The sequence below is a fragment of the Xiphophorus hellerii genome, chromosome 10 (assembly GCF_003331165.1).
Source record: "Xiphophorus hellerii strain 12219 chromosome 10, Xiphophorus_hellerii-4.1, whole genome shotgun sequence".
In the NCBI taxonomy this organism is placed as follows: domain Eukaryota; kingdom Metazoa; phylum Chordata; class Actinopteri; order Cyprinodontiformes; family Poeciliidae; genus Xiphophorus; species Xiphophorus hellerii.
Genome location: NC_045681.1, coordinates 22,381,689 through 22,406,352, shown reverse-complemented (window position 1 = coordinate 22,406,352; position 24,664 = coordinate 22,381,689). Strand labels below are relative to the sequence as shown.

The window sequence follows — 24,664 nt, the reverse complement described above, 5'->3', positions numbered from 1 at the left end:
GCCCTGCAATTATTTATTTTGTAAAACGCTTTGCTCAACGTAAGACACTGCTAGAAGGTGATGCATAAATAAAGTTTATTATTTTTAATTGTCATCTCCAATAAACCTGGCATGCATGTTTTGGACTGTAGCTGGGAACTGGTGTATTGGAAGAAATGAAATTTTGTTATCGCCTGATTTATTTTCTGTCGACAGTTAATTTCTTTTTCTTTTTCTTCTGAGAAATATTTGCTTGTAATGGACCTTTAATCTGCTCCTGTTTAAGTCTTCACACAGACAATCTCATGAAGTCGACTTCATATCCAACATCATCGCCACCACAGTCATCAACTCTTTGTCCCTTATTTTACTAATTTATTGTTTACTCTTGAACCCAAGCTTAACGTTGCTTAAACCTATATAAGTTTAATTTTAAGACAAATGTAACATTTTTACTGTAAAGCACCTCCAATTCCTTTTGTGCATTAGTGGTAATGTACAAATGATTTTTTGTGTTTAGTGCCAAGGGGTGCAAGAGTCTAGGAAATGTTTTGGACTCAATTAACTCCAAGTTGCATTTCGAACACGTTTTTTGAAAGGAACCTTTTGTTTCCTCTTCACATTAAATTAAAATGAGGCGCACACTTATGAAGCATTTTTATTGGGTCTCACCCCTGGAATTGATACAACCCAAGTAGGTCCACATGACGTGAAATTTAGGACAAACATCATTCTACAGCCACAGTTACGACTTCACATGTGGAGACATTGGATATTTAAAGTGATTATTTTTCAAACCTGGCATACCAAGCGCACAGCATAGCAAAGGAAAAGCTAATGTTGAAGGCATATTACATCCACTTACTCAGTCACACATGCAGTAAGACTCACGTTTACACAAGAATTACAATAGTTTTTCCACTTCCATTCATTTTGTGGAAGTAGCCGTCATTACCCTACGTACAACCGAACCTCTGCATTGCAAAAAACAACAAGGTTTAAGTGTTTTGAGAATTAGGAACAGCATACTCTGACCTACATTGTTCTCACAAACAAGCCCAGAATTCATTGCCAAGGCGAAACAGAGATCTCAACAGCACGCTGTTTACTGCTGGCCTCCAATATGCTTGTTGAAGATGCCCTTGGCCACCTCAAGGGCAGCGTCAGCCGCGGCGGGGATGTGGGGTGTGACACCCACTCCCTCCCAGGCTGGCCCGGCTGAAGTCTCGGAGTGGACCGTGGGGATGCTGAGGAAGATGTTGCTCTCACCAACAGGAAAGACCTTTGGTGGGTGGGAACCCCCGGCAGTGGTCTCGCCGATAACCATGGCGCGGCCTAGCTTTTTCATGATGTAAACAAACTCCTCCGCGGCACCCGCCGTAGCCTTGCTGGTCAAGATGATGAGGCTTTTCTTGGAGCCATACCTTACACCTGAAAGAGAGGTTGAAATCAAGTTGGATAACTCTTAGTCGACTTCCTTTACTGTAGCAAAGGTCTTTTTTTACAATAATTCTGATTGTCTTTTTATTACCACTAAGTTCGTCCAGAGTTCGCAGCTCAGTTGTGGTTCCAGATGGTCTGTCGTAGAGTTTGTCCAGAAGAATCTCCTTGTCCCCATCGAAGAAGTAAGAGCAGAAACCCGCTATGGCTGTTGTCGATCCACCAAGGTTGTTCCTGCAAATCAAAGAATAAAACAAAAACAGAAAATTTCCAAACCTTTACATTTTTACGCATTCGAGAAAGGCAGGGTCCCACAGAAACTCAGAGAATAAGCTAAGTTCAATTGTCTTTGTTGAGATGCCAAGGATTTATAAGCAAAGATAGCAGTATACATCATTAGCTACTACAGTATTTACACAGGAGCTAAAAGAAAGGCAGAAAAGAAAACCCACCTGAGGTCAATGATCATAGCTTTTGTGTTCACAACTTTGTTCCAGATGTGCTCCACAATAATCTGGGCAATCGGCTTGACTTCTTCAAAGTCTCCAAACATGTCAAATCGGAGATATCCGATGTTGTTTTCGAACACATCAGTGTGGAAGGAGATTTTGATCAGCTCAATGTACATCTCTGGAGAATATTCCTGCAAAACGATCACAGACAGAATTTGCAACACAAAATACATCTCACATTGAAATATTTTTGAACTTACTTTGTGATGCTTCCAGATTGAAGCATCTGAAAGCATTTGTACAACTTAATGTACTTTAATGTAATTTAAAGAAAGTTCTCTTTCAGCCATCTTAAGTTGGAGATTACCCAAATGTTTTTAAACTTATGCTGTCTACCTTAAAAGAACCTTTGACAACATATCAGTCAAACAATGAAAGAAAAAATCTATTTACCAATGGTGGTAGGGCTGGGGTGTTGGTGGTGGTTTTCAGACTCTTGTCGCCGGAAAGGGTCTTGAGGTCAGCTGACAGCTTTGTCTCCAGACATTTTTTACAAACAACTCTACTGAATTCTCCATTTGCCAGAAGCTCTCTCAGCTTCTCTGCAACATCTGCTCCAACACTCTCAAAGGCGTAATTGTTGGCAATCAAGCTGGCTGATTCCTCAATGATGCCTGGAACTTGAGCTTGGAGGTTGATAATCCTGATTGCAGTAGCAAGGGCATCTTCTGCACCGACTTCCACATCTGGGGTCACACCTGTCAGCTCCCAGGTTGAACCTGTAATGGGGTTGATGGACTTTGCGGTAGGCAGCTTAACGTAGAAGTCGGTGTCGCCCACTTTTAATTTATCGACTTTCACTGAGCCCCCAGCGGTCTTCTCACCGACAATGGTGGCTCTCTTCAGGCTCTGGAGGCAATAGGCAACATCTTCAGAGATGCCCTTTGTGTTTTTGCTAGTGAGTACAATCAGAGGCTTGGTCACACTGTATCTGTCTCCCAACAGTGTGGACATAGACATCAGCTTAGTGGTGGTGTTTGAGGGTCGGTCATATATGCTGTCAATGTGAATCACAGGCTCGGCTTCGGTAAGGTAAGAGACTATGTAAGGGATGCCAGAGATGTCCCCGCTACCAGTGTAGCGTAGGTCAAAGATCAGAGCTGAGGTGGGCAAGATTTTATTCCAGACAAGGTCTACAAGCAAAGGACCAACCTTCTCAGCAACCTCCTCCCCAAGGATGTGATCAATTCTCAGGTAGCCAATGTTACCTTCCAGGATGTCTAGCTTGATGGATGTCTGGAGAATAGTAACAAGTTGCTCAGGGGGCAACGGAGGCATCTCCTGGTGAACCGCAGGAATATAGTTTGGCTCATAGGAGACCGTCAGCCGTGGATCGCTCAGTGTGGTTTGGACTCCATTGCTTAGGACGTCGGCCAGTAATTCGCCGTCTGGGATGTCGAGTACTTCAGTGTTGCTTGTGGCTGCTGCAATGTCCTCCTTCATCCCCACCAGCTTCTCTGGTGAGCAGTAGTTGTTCATGACGATTTTTGCCAAGTCTTCAATAAGGCTGGGTGGAAATGAGGCATGCAGAAAAGAAACATTCCCCAAAAGCAGCAAAGATGCCACCAGAAAAAGAGTCTTTGCCATTTTTTTTGTCTGAGAAAGAGTGAGGGTATAGGAAGTGGAAGTTTGAAACTGAACCTCCGTCTCAAGTTTGGTCCTTTGACAAGTGGCACCGGTTTGGCTGTAAGGTTTCTGATAACACCTTTATAAGAGGATTTACTCCGCAATAAACTTCTAATCGCATTATCCCGAGTGTTTGCGGAAGAGAATAACAAACAAGCTATGTATGTGTAGTAACAAGGTGTTGGCAGGGATCTTGGTCTTTGCACAATGTAGTCTGGACAGTTATTTAAAGCTGTCTGTGCCAGGTAATCATTGTTTTATAACAGAAACATCTAGAAGGGTTCTAAGCGTGCCATAAACACTCATTGTTCCTTGGTAAGTCGTTTGAGTGCCAAAATGCAATTTGAAATCGGCTGTAATTTTCACCTATTAATGCGGTGAATGAGTTTTATTGCATGTTTAATTTGAAAGCGGAAGAAGAAAAAAACAACTAAACTTCAGGTATTGCAAAAACAATACCTGTAAGAAACAGGCAGCTAATCTGTGCCGTACTTCTAAATAACTAAAACAATTATTTCAGAAACATAACAATTACTGTTTGATTCATTTTACACATTTATTTGCAGTAAAGTAGTTGAGTTGAGGTGAACAGGAACCACAGGTTTGCTTGGTAAGAGCTCCCTCTTCTGGGCATTAGAGCGCAAAAGAACTCTCCCTGAACAGAAGTAAAAACATTAACTTAACCAAGTTAACTCAGGAAATTACATTTAGCCAGTGAAGCACTGGAGGCCCAACCACAGGCACTAAGAACTAGAGTAATTCACATAACAAAAAGTAGATGAGCAAAAGTAAAAGGGAAAGCCTCCGAAAAACCAGATTAAAATGTCACTCTAACTAAATTATCACTAATATTAATTAGTAAAAAATCTGTCATTAGTAGTTTTACATGTCAAATAAAATCAAACTAATTCATTTATATGTATATATAATACATGATATTTCCCTTTGTGAACCAATGCTTTTTTCTGTAACTGACGATGAAACCACTTTTCTTTTATTCATTTACTTTGGAATAATGTGGAACATTTCAATTTGGCCAAAAGTTGACACAAAGTGATGATTGCCACTGAAAATATAATAAGCATATATGAACTGAAAAACAAACCAATAACTCACATAACCAGACTCCTTAATGTGGATGGGCAAATTTCACATACGAAGATGAAAATTCTTCTAGTTTAACCACAATCTCAATCATAAAAAAATCTTTTCAGAAGGACTCAAAACACAGATGCCATAAACCTCACGATAAGTAACCAAAATTATTATTTTCCTATGGTTTTAAGCCAACTACCTCTTCTTATGTGCTTTATATTGCTGGAATTTAGGCTCTTCTTTTCTTTTTGTGTTCTTTTATTTTACATACACGTCTTCAAGTATGTAATGTCATCTGATAGGACATAATTGTCAATTTACAGTGCTATTGGTCTGTGTTACTTATGCTTTATAACTGAATATTACAATAAAGTTATATAAACAATAGAATCACAAAGTCTATTGATCTGATCTGGTCTCAACATGACCAGATCAGATCAAAGAACAATCAGTTTCCAATATTTGACATTTATGATGCTGCCATAAACAAATGCTTTGAAAACATTATCTGATGACTCACAATAATTCTTGATATGAGGACATAACAATACAGTAGTATTGTTAAGCATCATCCTTTGTCAATTATTTTAGCAATAATCTACAGGAAATGCTTTCAAAATTAAAACTTCTGTCTATGTGTAATAAACGTCTTCTAAAAGTGGATACCTTTTTCATTGCTCTTGCTCTTTCTTCTTGAGCCTTGCTGCTATAATCGTCTGTGCTACTGAAAGAGCTTTAGTAACCTGAGTGGAAACATGTGGCTCCACCCCCCAAAAGCTCCACACTTTCCCAGTTGTAGGACTTAAAATAATCTGGTTGGGAATGGAGGCGTACAGAATACTGTCCCTAATCTGATAGGTCCCACTGGACAAAGACCCGCCGGTTGTCGGCTCCCCAATAACCGTAGCTCGATTAAGGTCACTCATGGTGCGAGCAAATAATTCAGCTGGTGAGCCCGTCATATGACTTATCAGGATGAAAAGGTCCTTTGAGGATCCATATCTTTGACCCCTAATGTGAGAAAATGTCATGACTTTAGTGAAGGTGTTGGTTGCACGGTCATAAATGGTGTAGAGATGTTGTGGTGGTTCAGCATCAAAGAAATACGTGCAGAAGAGGGGAACCGCTGAGGAGTACCCACCGGTGTTGTACCTCATATCAATTATGAGAGCTTCGGTGTTCACTATCTTCTTCCACACTGAATGTAGGAGCTGTGGTCCAACTCCTTTTACCACTTCTATGTCCAGCATCATGTCAAAGCGCAGATAGCCAATGTTACCTGGCAACACCTCAGTTTTAAACAAAGATTCAGCTATGTATCCAAACTCTTCTGGTGAGGGCATCTTCGGGATGTCATGAGGTGACTCAGGTTCAACATCGCAGTGGAAGACGTGAATGCGGTGATCGCCTGAGCTTTCCTGGAGATCCATTGTCAGTTGCGACGCCAAAGATTCAAAGTCAACCACTGGTCGATACAGCCCCTCCCTCCATTTAGTTAACAGCACCTGGCTTACGTTTATTGCTACTTCTTCAATTGCATAGTGTTGCTCCAACAGTTCCCCAACTCCTTCAAGAAGGGTCCTGAGTCCCTTGTGAAACTCCATAACTTCATAAACACGGTCCAAAGCTTCCTCTGCCAGTACAATGGCGTCAGGGACAACACCACCTCCCAGCCAGTATTCCCCATTGTTGTCTATAAAGTTTATAAAAGGGACAGTTATGGCAATGTCTGTCCCTTCTATCTCAAATGTCTTTGAGTGCATGAGGTTGCCAGATGTAATTTCCCCAACGACTGTGCCACAGCTTAAGGACTGTATTAGGTAAGCAAGCTCTTCCCCAGTGCTTGCAGTGTGGTAACTTGTTAGCACATAAACTCCATGTTTGGAGTTGTAAACTGGCCCTGTAGTTTTTGAAAGAGGTTTGTGTTCTGTTGTTGTGTTCTTAATTCGGTCATTTATTGTGAAGAAGTTCTGTTTCTGGGAGCAGTCGCACAGGTAGGACAGTATAAGTGTCAAAGAATTAGAGGATCCACGTGTGTTATATCGTAGATCAATGATCAAGTTATCAGTGTCCTTGAGGAGTTCCCATATCTTTTGAGCCATGAGCTTTTCCAGTTCAGGTACAGCAGAAGTCTCTGCTAACTCATCAAAACGAAGATGCCCAGTATTACCCGGAAGAACTTCCACTTTAAACACTCTGTTAACGTATCCCTTTAATAATTCCGTATTATCTGGTATTGTATAAAGCTCATGGTCCTGTTCTATACCAGCATCATCATCTTGCATGTATCTGATAATTAATCGAGGATCTTCAGACACAGTCTGAAGGTTCTGGTTGAGTCTAACAGCTAAGTCCTTCTCTGATCCAACAGATAATAAGTCTGTTGACTGCAAATGTTGCAGAAGTGTTGAAACTCTGTCACTGAAAGCATATGTATCTCTCATTATGTCCGAGATCATTTGCACAACCTTTGGAATGGCATACCTCAGAGTCAGAAGGGATTTGGCCTTTGAGACAGCTTCCTTTGCCATTACATTGATTGTTGGCGAAACGCCACTCACTTCCCAGCTCTGGCCTGTGATTGGATTAATGGATCTTGCCACTGGAACTGTTATGTAGAAGTCTGACTGAGCAATTCTGATCTTTTGGACTTTTACTGACCCACCAGCTGATCGTTCTCCCACTATAATGGCTCGCTTAAGTTTCTTTAGCGTGTATGCCACAGCCTCAGCAGCCCCCATTGTGCGCCTGCTTGTCAAAATGATTATGTCCTTCTTCTTACCATATCGTTTCCCTGGTATTGATGACATGGTCCACAACTCTTTGGTTGTATTTGAAGGCCTGTCATATATTGTGTCAATATGAATGGGAGGCTCTGGATCTGAAAAATATGAGATTATCACCGGAACCCCAGAAAGTTCTCCACCTGTGTTGTACCTCAGATCAAAGATTAGCGAGGAAGTCTGAGCCACCTTGTTCCAGACGTTGTCCCACAGTTGAGAGCCAGCCTTTGCTACTGTCTCTTGATCAATGATCTGATCTATGCGTAAATAGCCAGTGTTGTTTTCCAGAATATCCACCTTAAAAGAGTTTCTCACCAGCCGCCTCAGTTGATCTTTAGAGAGTGACTGCAGTACTGGCGGCACAACAGGAACAGGATTAGCCTCATATGACACCGTCAGTCGTGGATCACTCAGGGCTCCTTGAACTCCAGCTGTGAGCAAACTTGCGAGGGTCTTCTTGTCTGAAATCTGCAGGATTTCTCCACTGGTGATAACTTGTTGGATGGCTTCCTGCATCCCAAAAAGCTTCTCTGGAAGACAATAGTTCTCCATAAGAATATTGGCAATCTCTAATACGAGAGCTGGCTGGAACGATGAGGTAGAAGGTAGAGCTGATAGAAGCAGTATCCACAACAGGGGTGATGTCCGTTGGTTTGTCATGACTGAAGTCTCACGAGGATAAAAGATCTCAACCGTCCTGTCAAGTGAGCTCTGTTAGTCTGTGTCCAGAGATAAAGTATTTTTTTGTGTGTTTTTTTCCACAAAAACATACAGCATAAGAGGCTTTAGTCTCAAATAAACCCTTGATCGCATTATCTTTTCTGATTCAGTCAGCACGCAAGAGCTGGCAGAATGGAAATTTTGTCTGAGTCATTCTATGGCTGACATAATTACACAATCTCTAAAAAAACGCCACAAAATTTGATTTGGATGGGGGTAAAAAACACCAGCCAACCTGGCATGGCAGCTGATATTAGTACAAGACCTTGATCATGCAACATTTTCAGCTTAGACAAAATGCATCTATGTGGATCTTGTTTTCCAACACCACATGGTGCTCAGTTATTTTAATCGTCTTAACTTTTAAATGCCCTTTACATAATACAAGCCTGTTTGTGCCAACACCTTGGATGCTAATCATGACTCTAAATTTTGTCAAATATTCTTTTGTGTGGACTTGGATTTGGGTTCATCATCTGAACAAGTAAGAGGATATACTGTATACGTTATCAGACTCAAGGGGCTTAACAATAGAGATAAAGCAAGAAGTCCTACATCAAGAAATCAGTGTTCAAGAATAAAAACGAAAAAGGGATGTTCCAATCTGGATGCCACATTTATTTTTTTTTGTCTTTAAAGCAGTTTTAATCTATGCATGGATTATCTAAAGAGGTCACTGCAGCTCAGAGATATTTTTTTTGGCTCTTCTGTCTTGAATCGTTTGTCTGAGATTAGAATTATTTAAGTAGACTTGCATGACCTAAAACACTTGTCTGCCTCTTTATTTTCATAAAAGAGACTAGAAAATTAGCAAAGTGGTGAACCCCAAAACATATTTAACTGCTCTGGTCACTTCACAAGATCCTTGAAGGACATTTAAATCTAACCAAAAATAACCTCCTTACTAATTCATGAGATTTCTTGGAGCCATGTGTGTGAGTTTTTTGTTTTTTTTACATTGATCTTGAGATGCTAAGAGTCTGATCTGAATTTCTTGTCAATATTCTTCAATTATACATAACTATTTTTTTGGTGCAAATTCTGATATTCAAACAAATTTGAAATGATCCATCAATAATTTTTCATTTCTTTAAAATCAGATTTGTTTACACCATAACTGTGGACATGTATTCTTATAGAATATCAATAGGATGCTTAAAACCTTCAGTATGAGAACAGCTTAATGAAGACAGACGGTAGATGTGTTTCCATTACCAATGTGTGCTAAACTTTGTCAATATTCTTCTACTGTCGAAAAAACACAATTTTGCAAATGTGGTGTGTCCGTTAGATAACAAATGCAAATAAAATCACATTTGAATAAGTTAGTTCACACATTAAGTCATTAAAAAACATGTCATGACATCATCCTCCAACTACTTCCTGGTGTCTTCTTCTGGCAACATCCATTTATGTGATGCGGAAAAAAAGTGTTTGTGTAGCAAATTTGCAGAATAAACCAATTTTGATACTGCTCAAAAAACCACCTCAGCGCCAAAACGTTTTATTGAAAAAGAAGAGTTTTTTTTTAAATTGCCATGTTTCCATTATGCAAATGTATTTTTTAAAGGGAAACGCAACTATTGGCATTTTGGGGGTTTTCTCTGGCGCTAAGAATGAGGTAGGAATAAAATGTTGCCTGGACTCCATGCCTCCTTGTATGGGGAGTGTGACTTAAACCACATATTTCGTGAAGCCTGCTTCTGATTGGCCAGTTTGCACCTGGTGATGATTCTTTCCCTCAAAGCTTCTGATTCAGAACTTCGACTGATCGCTTTGTTTCGACGAGTAAAATGGCTTGGTTTGCATCTTACACCCAGTATGAAAATCACATTTCTGTGTGGAGGGCCTCCATGACTTTTAATTTTGATTTCATGGAATGTGTTCTTGGTCTTGGTGCTTTGCAGACATTTAAATGGCGTTGGCCTGGGTTCTGATGCTATTCATAGACTAGATTAATTATGGGACACAAATACAGGATGTCCAAGTGTTTGCACAATCATGTCCCCTTTCCACTTCTGATAAGCCGGTGTCACTGACTTCAAATGTTTACAAATCTAACAGTATGTGCAATAAAAACTGAAACAGAAACATTGGTGAAGGGCCACCCTTTGGAAATGACTCCAAGACAACAGTGGGAAATCCTACAGGAGGTCATAGAAGAACATCCAAAGTACCTCCAGGAAACGAATCATAGTCAAACACGGGGTGGTGTAATTTTTTTAATGTTATTTACATTACCTTTTTTGTTGTTGTTGTAAAAGTCATGACATGTGAAGCAGAAAATGAGGTTGAAGACTCAATACAAATTTAGGGGAATTTTGCAGCAAAACTGTATAATTTTATTGATATAATCGATTAGAGACAAGCATCCATCGTCCATGTATAGCATAACTTATTCAAATACGTGGAAGCTGTTATTTACAGGCTATTGATAAAGTACATATTACTATTAAACACGTTTTTATTTACCAGTTAATGTACAAATTGAGCCATTATGATGCCTAAAAATCAGTTATTCAGTATTTATCCTTTCACTTTATTATTGCTACTATAAGCTTTTACTAGAAGATGGTAAAAAAAAAAAGGATTCTTGTCAGATTTGAACTACAACCTCAGATTAAACCCTACAAATGAGAACATATTCATACCTCTGGAAACTTTTCACATTTTGACACATCAAAGCCACAAACTTTAATGTATTTTGAGATTTTTATGCTATGGACCACCATAAACTACCTATTTAGTAAATGGAGTCCACCTGTGTGTGATTTAATCTCCGTGAAAATCCATTTCTGTTTCTGGCCTCAGTGGTTTGTTAGAGAACAAACGGCATCAAGGACAGGGAGGAAGCTCAGGTTCAAAACTTAAGGGTTAGGTTCCAGATTAAAGTCCTGAACTGTGAACATTGTGACCACTGTTCAATGTAGATATACAATGTTCTACCTAAATCTATGGTCCATGTGTGGGGTAAAAACTTTACACAGAATCCTGGAAAAACATCACCTGCTCAGTGAAACATGGTTACTGGCATAATCATCCTCTGGGGATGATTTTTTTGTCAACAGGCATGAGGACAATATTGTTATACACAATTGACAAGTCTGAGGTACTTCATGCAAAAAGTGTCTGTATTTTGGTTTCCTGCAAGTTGGTGTCATTTCAAATGCCAGAAAAATAATTACTTACCAACAATAATTCTTTATTTGAATTTAACAATAAGGTAATGGCGACGCTGAAAGTGCAATCCCTTAATTAAAGGAGTGTTGAAGACATTACAGTGGAAACCCATCTGTTTGTGGTTCAGTATTTCTGGATATTTTTGTAGAGAAAATCAAAAATATTCAAAAGAAAATGCAGCTTGAGAGGCTGATAAAGCCACATGTCTACTATTTCAATGCTACTTTACATGTTATTGTGTTGATAGAGAATACTTTAACATGCCTCTTAGGGTAAGCACAAGTCAACAGCTGCTTAACCTTTAACCTTTCTGGCATAAACTGTGTTTAAAACACAAAAACAATTCACCTCTTCCACCTGCTTTACCCCGACTCTTTTCCGACTACCTGCAACCGCACTCCGCCACCTTCATTTCCTCATAAAGGTATCTGATAGTGATGCGCCCGTTCTCCTTGTACATGACCGTTATGGGGTCCAGTTTTATGGGCACGCAGCAGGCCATGTTGGCCTTCTTGGGGTCCCTGAGGTTCAGCAGCGTCTGGATGATGGCGTGCCTCGACGGGGTGGACTCGTCCGTCAGCGGGTAGGAACACATCCCACGGCACTCGAAGGCGTCGTACTCCGGGGGCGCCACGATCCAGCTGTTCCAGCCGATGTCTTTGAAGCTGACCCTGAGCGAGGTTCTGCGGCAGTACTCCCCGTCCGCCTTGCGTTTTGTTCGCCGCGGGCGCCGAACGCGGGGGGTCTCGCGCGGCGCCCGACGGCCTCTGTCCCAGTCGGCCCCCGTGTGAAGGAAAGGGTCTTCCTCGCGGAGGGCCATCTCTCTGAGCTCTCTCTTTCTCTCCGTCCTCCTGCTGTTAAAGTCGTCCGAGAAGATTATTAAAGCGGCTGCGGAATCGTCGCCGACAGACGCGCTCATGTTCAGACAGCCCGCTCCCTCCTCTGCTCCGTCGCAGTCCTCCCTGTCCACCGCCACGTCGAGCGCTGTGGCGCCCCGGCCCGACCCAATCCCGCTCCGAATGGCTGCCGTCACATCGAACGTGGCCCATGTGCTCTGCGAGGCCGACACGCCTGCGCTGTCCAGCGGGCGCGAAGGCGAGGTGGAGTTGTCGCCGTTCGCTTCGTAGACTTTGACTGCGGTTTTGAAACTCTGCGACGTGACATTTGACCCGGTATGTGGGAAGAAGAAGAGCTGCAGCTCAGCGGTGATGATCTGCTCGTGGTTCGGGATGCTGACGTTGAACTGCAGCCGGAACCTTGACTTTGGGCCGATTGTCATGACATCTATTAAAGATAACAGGGAAAAAAAGGATCAGTTAGTTTATTTATTTAGCCTGTAGAAAACATACTAAATCACATTGTGCATTTATTTTATTTACCAAACACATTTATTTACGTATTTAGATTTTTTTTTTAATAAAGAAACGCATATAATAAAATGAACAAATTAATCTCTTTTTAAATAGATAAAAATAGTAATAAGCAAGACCCTCTGAAAATATTTATACATTTGTAGGTTGAGCATGATAATAAACTAAGTCAACAAATATGTCAGTTTTTATGTGGAATGTTTTTTTTTTCTTCAATAATTTTATGTCAAATTTTTATTTTATTTGAATTACTAAATGAGTAAATTAAGAAGGAATTGATGCCAAAGTATGAAATCGAATAAACTCTTAAGTAAATATTTACTCTTTTTTTTTTGCGTGTTTACAGCATTCCAAACACAAACATATACGTATTTAATTTTTTCTAAATAACCCATCTTCAGAAATCCAGAAATACTTAATTATTTGTATTAGAAACAAGTAAGTAAATACATATTCATTCAATTTGTATTTATTTTGTGCTCTTTGTATCTTTACCGTCTTAAATTTGTTTTAGGCAAGGCTTCTGACTTTTTTTTTTAGCAAAGTTTATATCTATTGAGATTTGGTTCTAAAACATTTCTTGAATGAAAAACATAAAAAAACACTCCCAGCTCAATCCCGCTCTCCAGTATAACAGCTTGTCAGTTTGCAGCTTCGGTTGCCCCTTCACCTTTCACCCCCACTTATCCTTTTTTAACCTTACTTCTCAATTTACTTTCATTAATTTAACAAACCCCTTCCATGACAGTGTTTTCTCAGAGCAAATAATATTCTCCTAACTGTGTCAAGCAACAAAACCCCCCCAAAAAACAACAACAATGGTGACAATTAACCACATCTCCATTTCTACAGTCTTGTTTGCATCAGAGACGCAGAAGGCATCATCACTGTCGGTACCTTGGACGGCGAAGCTTCGTATGACATCAAACTGAGGGACCGCCGACCGGTTTGAGGAGTACTTGTTGTACAGCTCCACCATGAACTGAGAGGGCGAGATCTTGCGATCCTCCTGTGGAACGTCCGAAAGGTTGAGTTGCCTCAGGAAACCTTCCTTCATGCTTTCCAAAAAGTCCATTTGTGACTCCTTGTCTTCTTTCTCCAACACGTCCTCCGACAGCTCCAAGTAGAGCCTCTCCAGATCTTCGCTTTGGGAGTTGTTACTGAGAGGCTTGCAGGTGCAGGAGGCGATGGAGACCACCAGAGTCGCGTACGTCTGGAGCAGGAAGGTCCCGGATATCTTCATTTTGATAAAAGAGTCTTAGCGGGCGACGACTTTAGCCTCTGAAATGAGAGTTTGCGGTTGGAAAGGTTGAAAACGGCGTTCCCCGGCGCAAGAATGACGGTCTTGTTATCCGCTCCCATGCTCCAAGAGTAAACAGAGGGACTGGCGTCAACCGAAAAAAAAAGTAGCTTGGCCTGCTTATCACCATCATTGATGCCCTTTTAAAGCTCCGTTATCATCTGGAGGCTGTCGGCTAATGAAGACACTGTAAACACTCCACAGCGATAATGAGGGAAGCGCTGGAAAATGTGAGGTTTTTGACAAGCGGACATTTCCACAAAGTGCCTTTTTCCCAGCTTCATATTCACATCAACCAGAGAGGAACAGCTGGAGAAACATGGCACCTCGTAGCAAGTTCCAACTTCTTCTTCTTCTGAAAAGTGTGTTGAAACACAGCAGAGAGATCAGGGATTGAGTGGACGAGAAGATTAAAACAGTTCAGGTTATAAACCGGCACCTTGAGCCTCACAGACCAGAGTCTAAAAATGAAAAGAGTTCGACAGACCAACTAACCAACACACGGCTTTCCAGCTAGACTGACAGGCTGACAGTGAATAAATTAAGGGAAACACACCAATTTTGCTTTTCAATAAAATGTTCTGGTGCTCACACTACGATGAGGTGTTTGGTTTTGTTGGGGGGCCAAATCGTAATTGGTGAATTTAGCAAAACTGCTATGGAAACACTTTTTCCCACGTCACACGGGTCACATGATTTAACAACCAGACGACAGGAAGTAATTGGAGGATCAAGTTTCTTTAAGATCGTGTAGTCTGCGCTGGGCTTTACACTAAGTAAAATGAGGAAGGGAGGAGTCAGTGGAGAGCACCGGAGTTGAGCCTTTTTTCATTCGGTGTCATTAACAGAAAGAGAAAAAGGCCGGAAGAGACGATAATGCCAATAATTAAAATGACGTCGATAGTTTTAATTTATCGTACGATTAATTGATTTACCGTTTATCGCGACAGGCCTATGAACAGCAGTGTTCAAGTCTTGCCACAGATTCTTGATTGGATTTAGGTCTGGTCTTTGATTAGGCCACTGAAAAACATGACTATGCTTTGATCAAAACCATTTACTGTGTGTCTTAGGTCACAGTCCAATAAAAGGCAAACCTACTCCTTGTTCTTTTTTAGCTCTGGGTTTTCTTCCAGGGTTATGGTGCAGTTTCAGTGCCAAAATTAAGACCATAGTGCACCCAGCAGGGACTGCTTCCTTGTCGCAGGGGGTTATATCCATTCCAGAGCTGGCTACTGACCTGATTAATGATAAGGCCGACACCGGTAACTGAGCAGCTGGTGCTGGCAAATGAAAAGGAGACTACTTACTTACATTAGCTTTGAAGCTTTGACTAGCATGCCGAGGCTGGTCACCTTCTAGATTGCCTTGTTCCTCTGCTGGTCATTAGCATGGATAGACTAGCGTTAGCATAGGAGTTGCTGGGGTTAACCTTTGTAAGGCTGGTAACTAGCATGCCTGGTCACCCAGGACTAGTATTTTCTTCCTTAATGACTTATTGCGTGAACGAACTTAATTACATTTCTTATTTACACGCCCCAACTGCAAAATGTTTTGTTTTGTTTTACGTTAGCGTCACATTGACAACGTTTTTGCGCACGTATTTAATGAAAACGCTGCTGTAGAACACGTTCGTTTTAACATCTGATAATAGGAGAAATGTACGCTACGGCTAAAAACCTCATAAAACATGGGCACCCAGAGAAACTGAGAGCTCATTTCAGAGAAGAAACCGAAAGACTCAATTATAATTCATCAGAGCAGAAACATGGGAAAATGGGCAAAAGTTTACGGCGCAGGAGCAGTGCAAAACACTGTTGATCCCAATACACATGTATGATTCAGATTGAATTATTGAAATGATTTATTCATTCTGATCAGATGAGGCTATGACAAAACTGTTTGGCCTACATTTGTTTGACAGGCAAAACTAACTGCACCTCACTTTGAAGACAACAACCTCAGTGTTATCAGCAGGTATGGACTGTTGCACTGTCCGCACATAGGATGGGTTTTGTGAAGGACGCCCTCCCCTCTGAGAGTTAAAGTCTTTTACTCTCGTTGTCACTTAGTACTTGGTTCACGCTGAGCTTTTTAAAAAATGCTCTCAATGGGGCCTTTTCAAGATTTTTGTAAGTTCCCCTCTATGGAGTTATTCATTCGTGAAAGGAGACAACGAAATGCATGGGCACAAGTACAGCAATCACTGCAGGCATGGAGGGAAATTCAAGTGAAAAGAAAAACCATGAGAAATGTGGGTATAGTGTCATATGTCAACACCTCGGTGAAGTCGGCCCCCCTACCTTCTTCAAATCCGACATTATTGGTGTCAGTCAACTCGACTACGTTTGTGCAGCAAACATTTTTTATTTGTGCTGCTTTGGCTTTGAAGATATTAATGAAAGTTTAAAGGTCAACCAGCCTCTCCCCCCCCCCCACACACACTTTCACTAAATTAAAATGACCTTTAATCTTTCATTAATATCTTCAAAGCCAAATCAGCACAAATAAAACTTTTTGCTGCACAAACCAGCACAACCATTTGACACCAATTTTGTCTGATTTGAAGAAGGTGGGGGACCAACTTCACTGAGGCTTCACTGTAGCAAGATTTGATTTTGTCTCCAGTAATTGTTGTGTATTAGGAGATTTTTATTGCAGTGAATATATTTAAATAAATGAACCTACAAATATTCAGATTTTTTTAAAATTTAAAACAGACCCTTGTTTTATGTTTTTAATCTACAATGATTTACAGATTATTTCCATTTAGAATTGAGGCTGCTACACTTCATGAAAAATATTTTGCATTTATTGTTTTTGCATTTGGATGCAAACGAACCACAAAAGATTAAATTTTGTGTTTGCCCGTGGCAAAACGTTTGAACACCCCTGGAGTAATTATTGTGATTATTTATTCCCACACTATGCTGTGCTGTCTCTGTACTAATAAAGATTCACTCAACTCAGCATGCAGGGTGCTTAAAGCTAAACCTGAGTTTGACTTAGTTTTGATTTCTTAGTTAATAATTACCTGACCAACTCGAGTGTTCATAGACAATTCAGTTTAATTCTGGGATGCTAGAGAAGATCCTCAAATATATTAAATAATGACAATAATGGTAAAGGAAGACAGTTATGTATTGGGAAAAGAAGTGATACAGCAAAACACTGAATTTCACACCCTTGATTCCAAAACTAATGAACTATTCAGAGTGGAAGCACATCAAAAGCAATATGCACATTGAAAAAAAATTGCAGGAATTGATGTTCCACAAAATCCAATTAATTTTCCACCTGTAGACTCACATAGCACAAGCTGTTTTATTTATTTTTATTTTGTTCCGTCTATTATATAAAAAGCAATAGTGTGACCGGAGCTTCATGCTTTCTTTCATTGAATGGGTTTCAAGTTGTGTAATTTGGGTTTATGATTTTTTTTTTAAAATATAGTTTTAACAGATCTAAATTAACAAAAATATTTATATTTTCAAAAATCCCTAAAAGATATAGATAGGAATAAACTGCACATGCTTTGTTTCCAGATTCACACTGTAGTTTCATACAGATTTGTTCAAATGAAAAACACAATCCTCACTTAATTCATAATACTGTATTTTAAAAAAAAGATATTAGAATTATTAGCTTTACAGTCATCGATTTTATATAAAGTCAACAGTTACCATTGACTGTATATACAAGTCAACTTTTTCTTCCATAAACTTACCATATAATCTGTTCAAGTATACACACTACTGTAATACAATTTAATTACACTTTATAGTCACATACTTGTGAATACATAAATTGGACATTTTAGTTATTGTTTAAAATCCATTATTATTTTACACATCAGTACCTGTACAAGTTTGTTTATGGGCTACATTTGTAAGGAAATCCAGAACAGCTGCACCAAGTTTTTCATTCCTCAGTTCATCAGCTTGCACAGCAGAGGGCAGCATCACACCGTTTTTCACTCTAGGACTCAGAAGGTGCAACCACACAAACATTAACATGCCATGCTTGAACAGTCAATGGAAGACCAATAAAACCTTTAAATGAAAAACACAGAAACAATGCTATTGGAACTGGTTTTAAGGAGATTATGATGCATTATTCATGATAAAACGTCACCACACCACAGAAATGACAACAGATGGTTAAACGTGACACGAGTTGAACATTCTGCAGTTTCGGTTTCTGATGCTCTCCGCAAGGTTGCAGCTTGTCAGCTTGACTAAAAGTTGAGTTTTTAAAATGAAAGCCAAGAGTGGAAAGCTGCTGAAACCCAGCTCGTCTTCAACCACACACAAATGGCTAACAGCGGAGTTTCCTGCACAGGGTCGTTCCCAAAGAGTCTGAGGTGACCCTACAAAAACCAGGTCCGCTTGAGTTAAGGCCTAAAGTTTGAGCTAAGACAAAATCATTTTGGATATTTTGTCCAAAAAAAGAATCCTCATCAACATCCAGGAAGCCAACAAAAAAGATTTTAACATGTTTTCTTAAGGGAACCGCCTCAGCCTTTCTTTAAGGAATGTATAGAAATAAGTGAAAACAGAATACGTGATAAACATTAGCTTTAAAAACTGTTAATAGAGCAGCATGCTTTACGGCAACGTTCAGTCAGTTCAGAAAACAAACAAGAACAAGTATGAATAAAAAAAGGCCATTTCTCAGTTCTTCCCTCTGACGTGGTTTCCTGCACATTCGGCGTCAACAGTACAGTCTTTTTCTCTGTTTTTCAATCATCACACTTCTTGGAGGAATGGGTGGTCCTATCGACAGCCGCACGTATCCACGGACATTCCTGGGTAGACCTTCAGAACCATGTTTTTATCCGGGTCCAGGAAGAGGACACTGAGGGAATTCATCTTGTCTGGAACGCAACATGGTTCCGGGATTCCTGGGACGATTCCGACAGCTCGGACGATACTCTGGATGGTGGCATGATTAGATGGATGTGCCAACTAAAGAAATCAAGTGTAGAAAAAAAAGCAACAATTAGCACTGAGGACTAACTGAGCAGCACAGAATTCCCAAAATAAGCATCTAAAATACTTTATCACAGCCAGGGGCAAATCAAGGATCTATCTTCTTCCTGAGTTCAGAAACAGGTCAACTCTTAGACTCAACTGGCCTTACAAGAAGTTCTTAAGCCTTAAATGCTTCCTGTTGATATAATCATTGCCACCCTGCCACCCAACAGATAATTGCTAAAATAATAAACCTCTAGAGAGACTTTATCTTAAAGTTCCCATGACTTACTTTAGGTATAGGGAATCCACATGTCCCGGCACAGTAGTAGGCATCAAAAGACTTTGGTGCCAACACCCATTCACTCCAGCCAATGTCAGCGAAGTCCACTCTGAGGTAGCGTCTGGAGCAAACCCTGGGCTCGCTCCACTGTCTCCTTCTCGCCTTTTTCATTGTCCGTTCATCAAAATTTAAAACCTGGGGCTCACTGCTCACCTGCCCGTGCTTTCTCCCATTTGTGACTTCAGCTTTTGCTTTAGCTGGGAAGTACGTGTTTTGCCAGAGTTCATGGTTTTTCAAGGTGCTGAAATGAACCTCTGGGATGTCATTGGTTTCAATCTGGAGATGTAGCTCTCTCCGGATCCTTGAAGCCGAAGTGGAGGCGGCTGCGTCATCCCCGACAGGAAAAGGCCCATACCTCTGAAGTGACAAGGCGACACTGTTTGGCTCGTCTATAGCTTGATCGTCAGCATACACCAGAATGTACGGCTGGTTGGCCGGAGACAGATGCTCATGGCTGAGTGGGCCTCTCTGTTGAATCCTTGCTGCCTGAAACCCCACATCAACCTCCACAGTGATCACAAGCTCATTGACATCCCTAGCCTGTCTCACCACTGTGGTCACATCTCTGGTTTGCCAAGAGCCTTTCTTTAGAGACATGAGACTAATGTTTCCAAGAGGTATTGCAAAACCCGAATTTGAGGAAGATCTATAGAAGAGGAGCCGCGAGGAGGGCAAATGCCGGACTCCAATGGCTAAGTGGCGAGGCTTTCTCAAATGCCATGGCCTCTGATAGTGACGGGGCCGCTTGTTAAGGAAGTGAAAAGAGGCAGAAAGGATGATCTCTGAGTTTTGAATTGAAGACAGATTGAACTGGAGCAACTCTTTGCCGTGTAAAACTCCTGAAAGAAATGAAAAAGCAAATCAGCAGGGTGGAAAGAAAATTCTCATCAACTTGAAAATCGCATGTGACAGCTAGTGTTGGATTGATTACTGGTGTCAAAGTATAAAAGGTAATGCTTTCAAAATTACTACATTTTTCTGTAGTACCATTCATATGGTTTAAATACTTCTTAACGACCTGCCAGAAAAAGTCCCAGACTGACAGCTGTAGTGAGTTAGAGTAAGTGCAAGGGATTGACTCACAAAGCGCTGCTATTCTCCCACCTGTTACTTAGCACTGCCACCCAGCTAGCTAAAAAGACTAATCGACTTTTCCCTTACTTCCAGAAAGAGATATTTGGCACTCTGGAGAAATTCCACCCCACAAAAAAAAAAAAGAGTCATGGTGCATAAAATAAAGGAGCATCCTCCATCCCTCTGAAATCAAGACTAAGAGCACGTGTTTTTAGAGCTGCTTTTCAAGCATAATAAATAGAACATTGACCAACATATTTCCTGTGTGCTGATGATTTTAACGATGGCACTCGACAAGATTCAGTGTCTGTTAATGATATTCACAATTGTTGGATGTATTGTGTGTTTATGATGTTTTTATGTTTTTGTGATGTAAAGCACTTTGAACTGCCGTGTTGCTGAAATGTGCTGTACAAATAAACTTGATTGAGTGATGCAGGTTACATTTTATTATTTAAGCAGCAGCAGGAATAACTGTTACTGTTTAAAAATCTGATAAATATATATATTTTTTGGTTTTTACGTTACTGCTGTAATTGTAATAGTCGTATTTTTTGCTTAAAGCTTATCATAAGGTGAGAATCTAATACGGACCCATAGCTCATGACAGCTGATGCTGCTCTTTCTTAGCTGATTTTTCATTTGAGACAAAGAAACACAATCAAAAATCTCCTTTCACCTCAAACGGATACGCTCTTAAACAGATGCGAAACCTAAAACAAGCGCTTCCTGGAACCTGTTATCTGTTTTATCTCGTCCTTTGTCATCTCTTCTGACAGGTTTGAGGTAAATGAGAAACAGTAACCAGAGAAAAAAACCCCACTCACCACAACATGTTTCTCAACACATCTGAGCGGAGCGGCATGGAAAATATTAAGCGCTGCACGGTTAAGTGCTTGCCTTATGCATGACCAAAAACCTCATCCCTGATAGCTATACTCTTGAAGTTCAGCCTCGTCTCCCGCACTTCCACCACAGTCTGAAAGACAAACATTGGACCAGTCCAGTAGGTCTCTCGCAGGCATATGGAAGTGCTTATTGAAGAAAAAGTTACTCCCGAGGCTTTACTCTTTTTTTTTTTTTTTTTTTTTTTTGGTGTGCAGCCGGTGTCTGGCTGTGATAATAGGCGCTTGTCTAACACCTCGGCTGCTACATCTACTGAGGAGGCAACAGCATTTGACTCTTTAAGTCACTCTGTTCAGTAAATCATAACGCAGTCGGAGCACTGAGGTGAAGACATGTAGCCTGAAGGGAGGCTGGCTACTGCTGTGAGATGGACGGTACATCAACACTCGGTGTTCACGGCCATAAAATACAACAACAAAAAATAAAAAAACACAACTAACCTTTCCACAAAGCATTTTTGATTGAACCTTTAAAGTCTAACTTGACCCTTTAGGTTGATACTTTTATCCTTTAAAAGTGACAGAAATGTGTGATGACAATGTAAAACATGCTTAACGCACCTTTTAATTTAAAAACTAAAGCCCCTTAATTCTCCATCTATGCTATTAAAAGCATAGTTTAGAATAGATGCTTGAAAATATATATTTCACTTATTTCTGGAATCTTTTTAGTGTGTATATAAATGATTTGCAGCTATTTTTTTCCTGGGTGTGATGAATGGTCAGATTCAAAAGACTTTTGTCATTAAACTTCAATCAGTGTACTTTGACGAAATCTTATACCACAAACACAAAGTAGTGCAAAAATTGTGAAGTGGAAGGAAAACAGTGCTTGGTTTTAAAACAGCTTTTACAAATAAAAAACTGGAAAGTGTGAATTTTTATTATTTCCCCCCATAAACCAACACTTTCTGGCACTTTGAGATGACGCGTGTTGTGAATTGGTGCCGCATGAACTAAACTAAATTGGTGCAAATACAGCTGCCAGTCATTTAGGACTACGCCTTTACCTGCTCTGCACATCAGGAGACTGAAACTAAGTCAGGTTGAAAAACGAGTATCCGTAAGCAGCAATTTTAACATTTTGCCACAGATTCTTACTAGGATGTAAATCTAGATTTTGACTAGGCCATTGCAACACATACTCTTGGGCTAAACCACTTCGCTGTTGTATGTTTAGGGTCACTGCCCTGTTGAAAGGCGAACCTCCGCCCCAGTTTCAAGCGTTTTGAAGGATCCACAATATTTTCATGCATTCAGCTCTATCCAACGTCCCCACAGCGAGCTGCCACAGGTGATGTCAGGTCAGGATTTACATGTAGGCCAAAACTATCAAACTTTCTGTGTGGGATTATTGATGGCACTTGACTTAATGTCGTGTTTTGTTTGTTGATTCTATGTTGCATTGTGTTTCTGTGTTTGATATGATGTAAAGCACTTTGAAATGCCTTGCTGCTGAAATGTGCTATACAAATAAAATTTGACTGATTGCAGAGATCTGGACAACTACTACTGGTGCTCTAAGCAAACCTGGTCTTTATAGAATCAATCAGTTTCTCTAAAATTACCATATGCATCTAGTCTGCTTTTATTTAATTTATTTATTTCTTTTTGATTGATGCCTGGTCTGTCAGTCAGTTCAATGCTAATTGTGCTATTTTCCATTTTTCAGATAATAAATTGAAAGTAGTTAGTTTGCACTACCTGCCACTTTTGCCTGTTTTCCCTGTCTAAATATTTTTTTAAATGCATTTTTAGTTACCAAGACTTCGCAATCCATCGTAGCTATTGTTGTTTCTGTTGTTTTGTTTCTTTATTTCTTGATATTGAAAATGTTTGCCAGATCCGCTGTTATACTTGTTGAAAATGGTCTCGAAATGACAATATTAAAAGTTTCTTGCAATAATTTCTGGGACAGTTTATCGTCCAGTAAAATGTGTTCTTGCAGCAGGCCTGTCTGTGAAATGTTCAAAGCTTGGGATATTATTTGCATTAATCTGCTTTACATTTCTCCCTGGTGTGTCTGCCTTGTTTGGTCTTCATGATGCTGGTTTTGCTCTAACGCGGTTTCTATAGCCATCACAGAGCCAATGGATGGATAAATAACACACACACTGACTCTATTTACTAATTAATTGGCTTCTGGAAGCAGTTTGCTGCATTCAATTTAGGAACGTCAGAATAAAGGAGGTTGGCAACTAATGCACACCAGATTTTTATTAGTAAATAAAATGTGAACAATCATTTTCCTATTCCTAACATAGCGTGTTGTGTCATTTTTGTGTTGTTTCTATCACTTAAAACCTCATAAAATACGTTAGTTTGCGTCTGTAAGGTGAGACAGGTTGAACGGGAGTGAATACTTAAGGAAGGCTCTGTAAACAATACATATTGACATCTTCAGTGCTTTGAAGACACAAATGTTGTCTCACAAAATCCAATTAATCCAATTCACAAAATGAACAGAGATAGGTTGGATCAGGAGTTCACCGACAGAAATGAATGCGCGGATCAGCGACTCACTCGGGACAGCTTTGAAGCTCCTCACGGTGTTTCCCGCCGCGTGGCTCCGCGGCTCCTCGCTGTACCTCTCGTGCAGCTTGAACATGTTGACGGAGACCGCGTCCCGGCTCGCGCTCTCCTGAGCAGAGACGCGCTCATCCACCTCCGGCCGCGCGCGGGCAACTTGACGCGCGAGGTGAGCCCCGCCGGGCGCGAGGATCACCAACAAACTCCAGATGTGAAAAAGCCAAGTCGCCATAAGTGACAATCTGAGGGATGAATGCAGTTGAAGTAAGGAGAGCGAAGCACGGAAGCCGCGTGTTTTCAGCCAGACGTCCAGTCGGTTTTACAGATAATAAAGCCCTCCGCGGCTGTCTCTGCTGTGGGAGGAGAGCCTGGCCCCGGAACCGGCCGGGCCCGGCCCAGGCGCGTGCATGAGGCGATGCTGCTGGATGACAGGCGGTGACGTCTCCTGAGCGCACAACCAACAAGAACCAGGCACCCCATCAGGTAAACTAATGCAAAGTTTAGAGCTCCCAGTGGGCTCCTGTCATTAGCTGCTTTTCATTAACCATAGCAATGCGCAAACTGAAATTACGAAAATTATTTAGCTTAATGGAAACACGTCAATTATGATAAACCCCACTTTTTTTCGACAGAGTGAAGGTGGTTTGTCCACCACATTGAAAGAAATGTACTTAGCAAAACAGCAACGGAAACACTTTTTCCCCCGCGTCACACAAGTCACGTGATCAACAACTAGACGTTACTACCGGCGAAAACAACAAAGAAGATGAGTGCCAGCTCGCCGCGGCAGATTTCTGAATATAATTTATGTAACATTTACATAAATTGCCATGAT

General features: G+C 40.7%; 3 protein-coding genes across 3 annotated transcripts; all 3 read right to left on the bottom strand.

Moving 5' to 3' along the window:
• Positions 1-619: 619 nt before the first annotated feature.
• Positions 620-5,088, bottom strand: rbp3 (retinol binding protein 3). Its single transcript, XM_032573489.1, has 4 exons — positions 2,325-5,088; positions 1,872-2,062; positions 1,511-1,653; positions 620-1,410 (listed from the first exon to the last, which is right to left on the bottom strand). The coding sequence occupies exons 1-4, from the start codon at positions 3,516-3,518 to the stop codon at positions 1,085-1,087; spliced, it is 1,854 nt and encodes a 617-aa protein (XP_032429380.1). The 5' UTR covers positions 3,519-5,088; the 3' UTR covers positions 620-1,084.
• A 5,322-nt stretch (positions 5,089-10,410) lies between these two features.
• gdf2 (growth differentiation factor 2) lies at positions 10,411-14,865 on the bottom strand. The gene is made up of 2 exons (XM_032573479.1): positions 13,603-14,865; positions 10,411-12,619 (listed from the first exon to the last, which is right to left on the bottom strand). Exons 1-2 carry the CDS (start codon positions 13,946-13,948, stop codon positions 11,718-11,720), a joined length of 1,248 nt encoding a protein of 415 aa, XP_032429370.1. The 5' UTR covers positions 13,949-14,865; the 3' UTR covers positions 10,411-11,717.
• A 2,190-nt stretch (positions 14,866-17,055) lies between these two features.
• gdf10b (growth differentiation factor 10b) lies at positions 17,056-24,208 on the bottom strand. The gene is made up of 3 exons (XM_032575026.1): positions 23,824-24,208; positions 19,271-20,160; positions 17,056-18,972 (listed from the first exon to the last, which is right to left on the bottom strand). Exons 1-3 carry the CDS (start codon positions 24,059-24,061, stop codon positions 18,781-18,783), a joined length of 1,320 nt encoding a protein of 439 aa, XP_032430917.1. The 5' UTR covers positions 24,062-24,208; the 3' UTR covers positions 17,056-18,780.
• Positions 24,209-24,664: the final 456 nt, after the last annotated feature.

Bases quoted from the DNA above. Each gene is read 5' to 3' on its own strand.
- gdf10b (XM_032575026.1), bottom strand. From the start codon at position 24,061: ATGGCGACTTGGCTTTTTCACATCTGGAGTTTGTTGGTGATCCTCGCG. The intron at 20,161-23,823 runs GTGAGTCGCTGA...CATTTCTTTCAG, and splicing joins GAGCTTCAAAGCTGTCCCGA to GAGTTTTACACGGCAAAGAG. The intron at 18,973-19,270 runs GTAAGTCATGGG...TGATTTCTTTAG, and splicing joins GTGGATTCCCTATACCTAAA to TTGGCACATCCATCTAATCA.
- gdf2 (XM_032573479.1), bottom strand. From the start codon at position 13,948: ATGAAGATATCCGGGACCTTCCTGCTCCAGACGTACGCGACTCTGGTG. The intron at 12,620-13,602 runs GTACCGACAGTG...TATCTTTAATAG, and splicing joins ACGAAGCTTCGCCGTCCAAG to ATGTCATGACAATCGGCCCA.
- rbp3 (XM_032573489.1), bottom strand. From the start codon at position 3,518: ATGGCAAAGACTCTTTTTCTGGTGGCATCTTTGCTGCTTTTGGGGAAT. The intron at 2,063-2,324 runs GTAAATAGATTT...ATCGTTTTGCAG, and splicing joins CCCCAGCCCTACCACCATTG to GAATATTCTCCAGAGATGTA. The intron at 1,411-1,510 runs GTAATAAAAAGA...CCTCTCTTTCAG, and splicing joins AACTCTGGACGAACTTAGTG to GTGTAAGGTATGGCTCCAAG.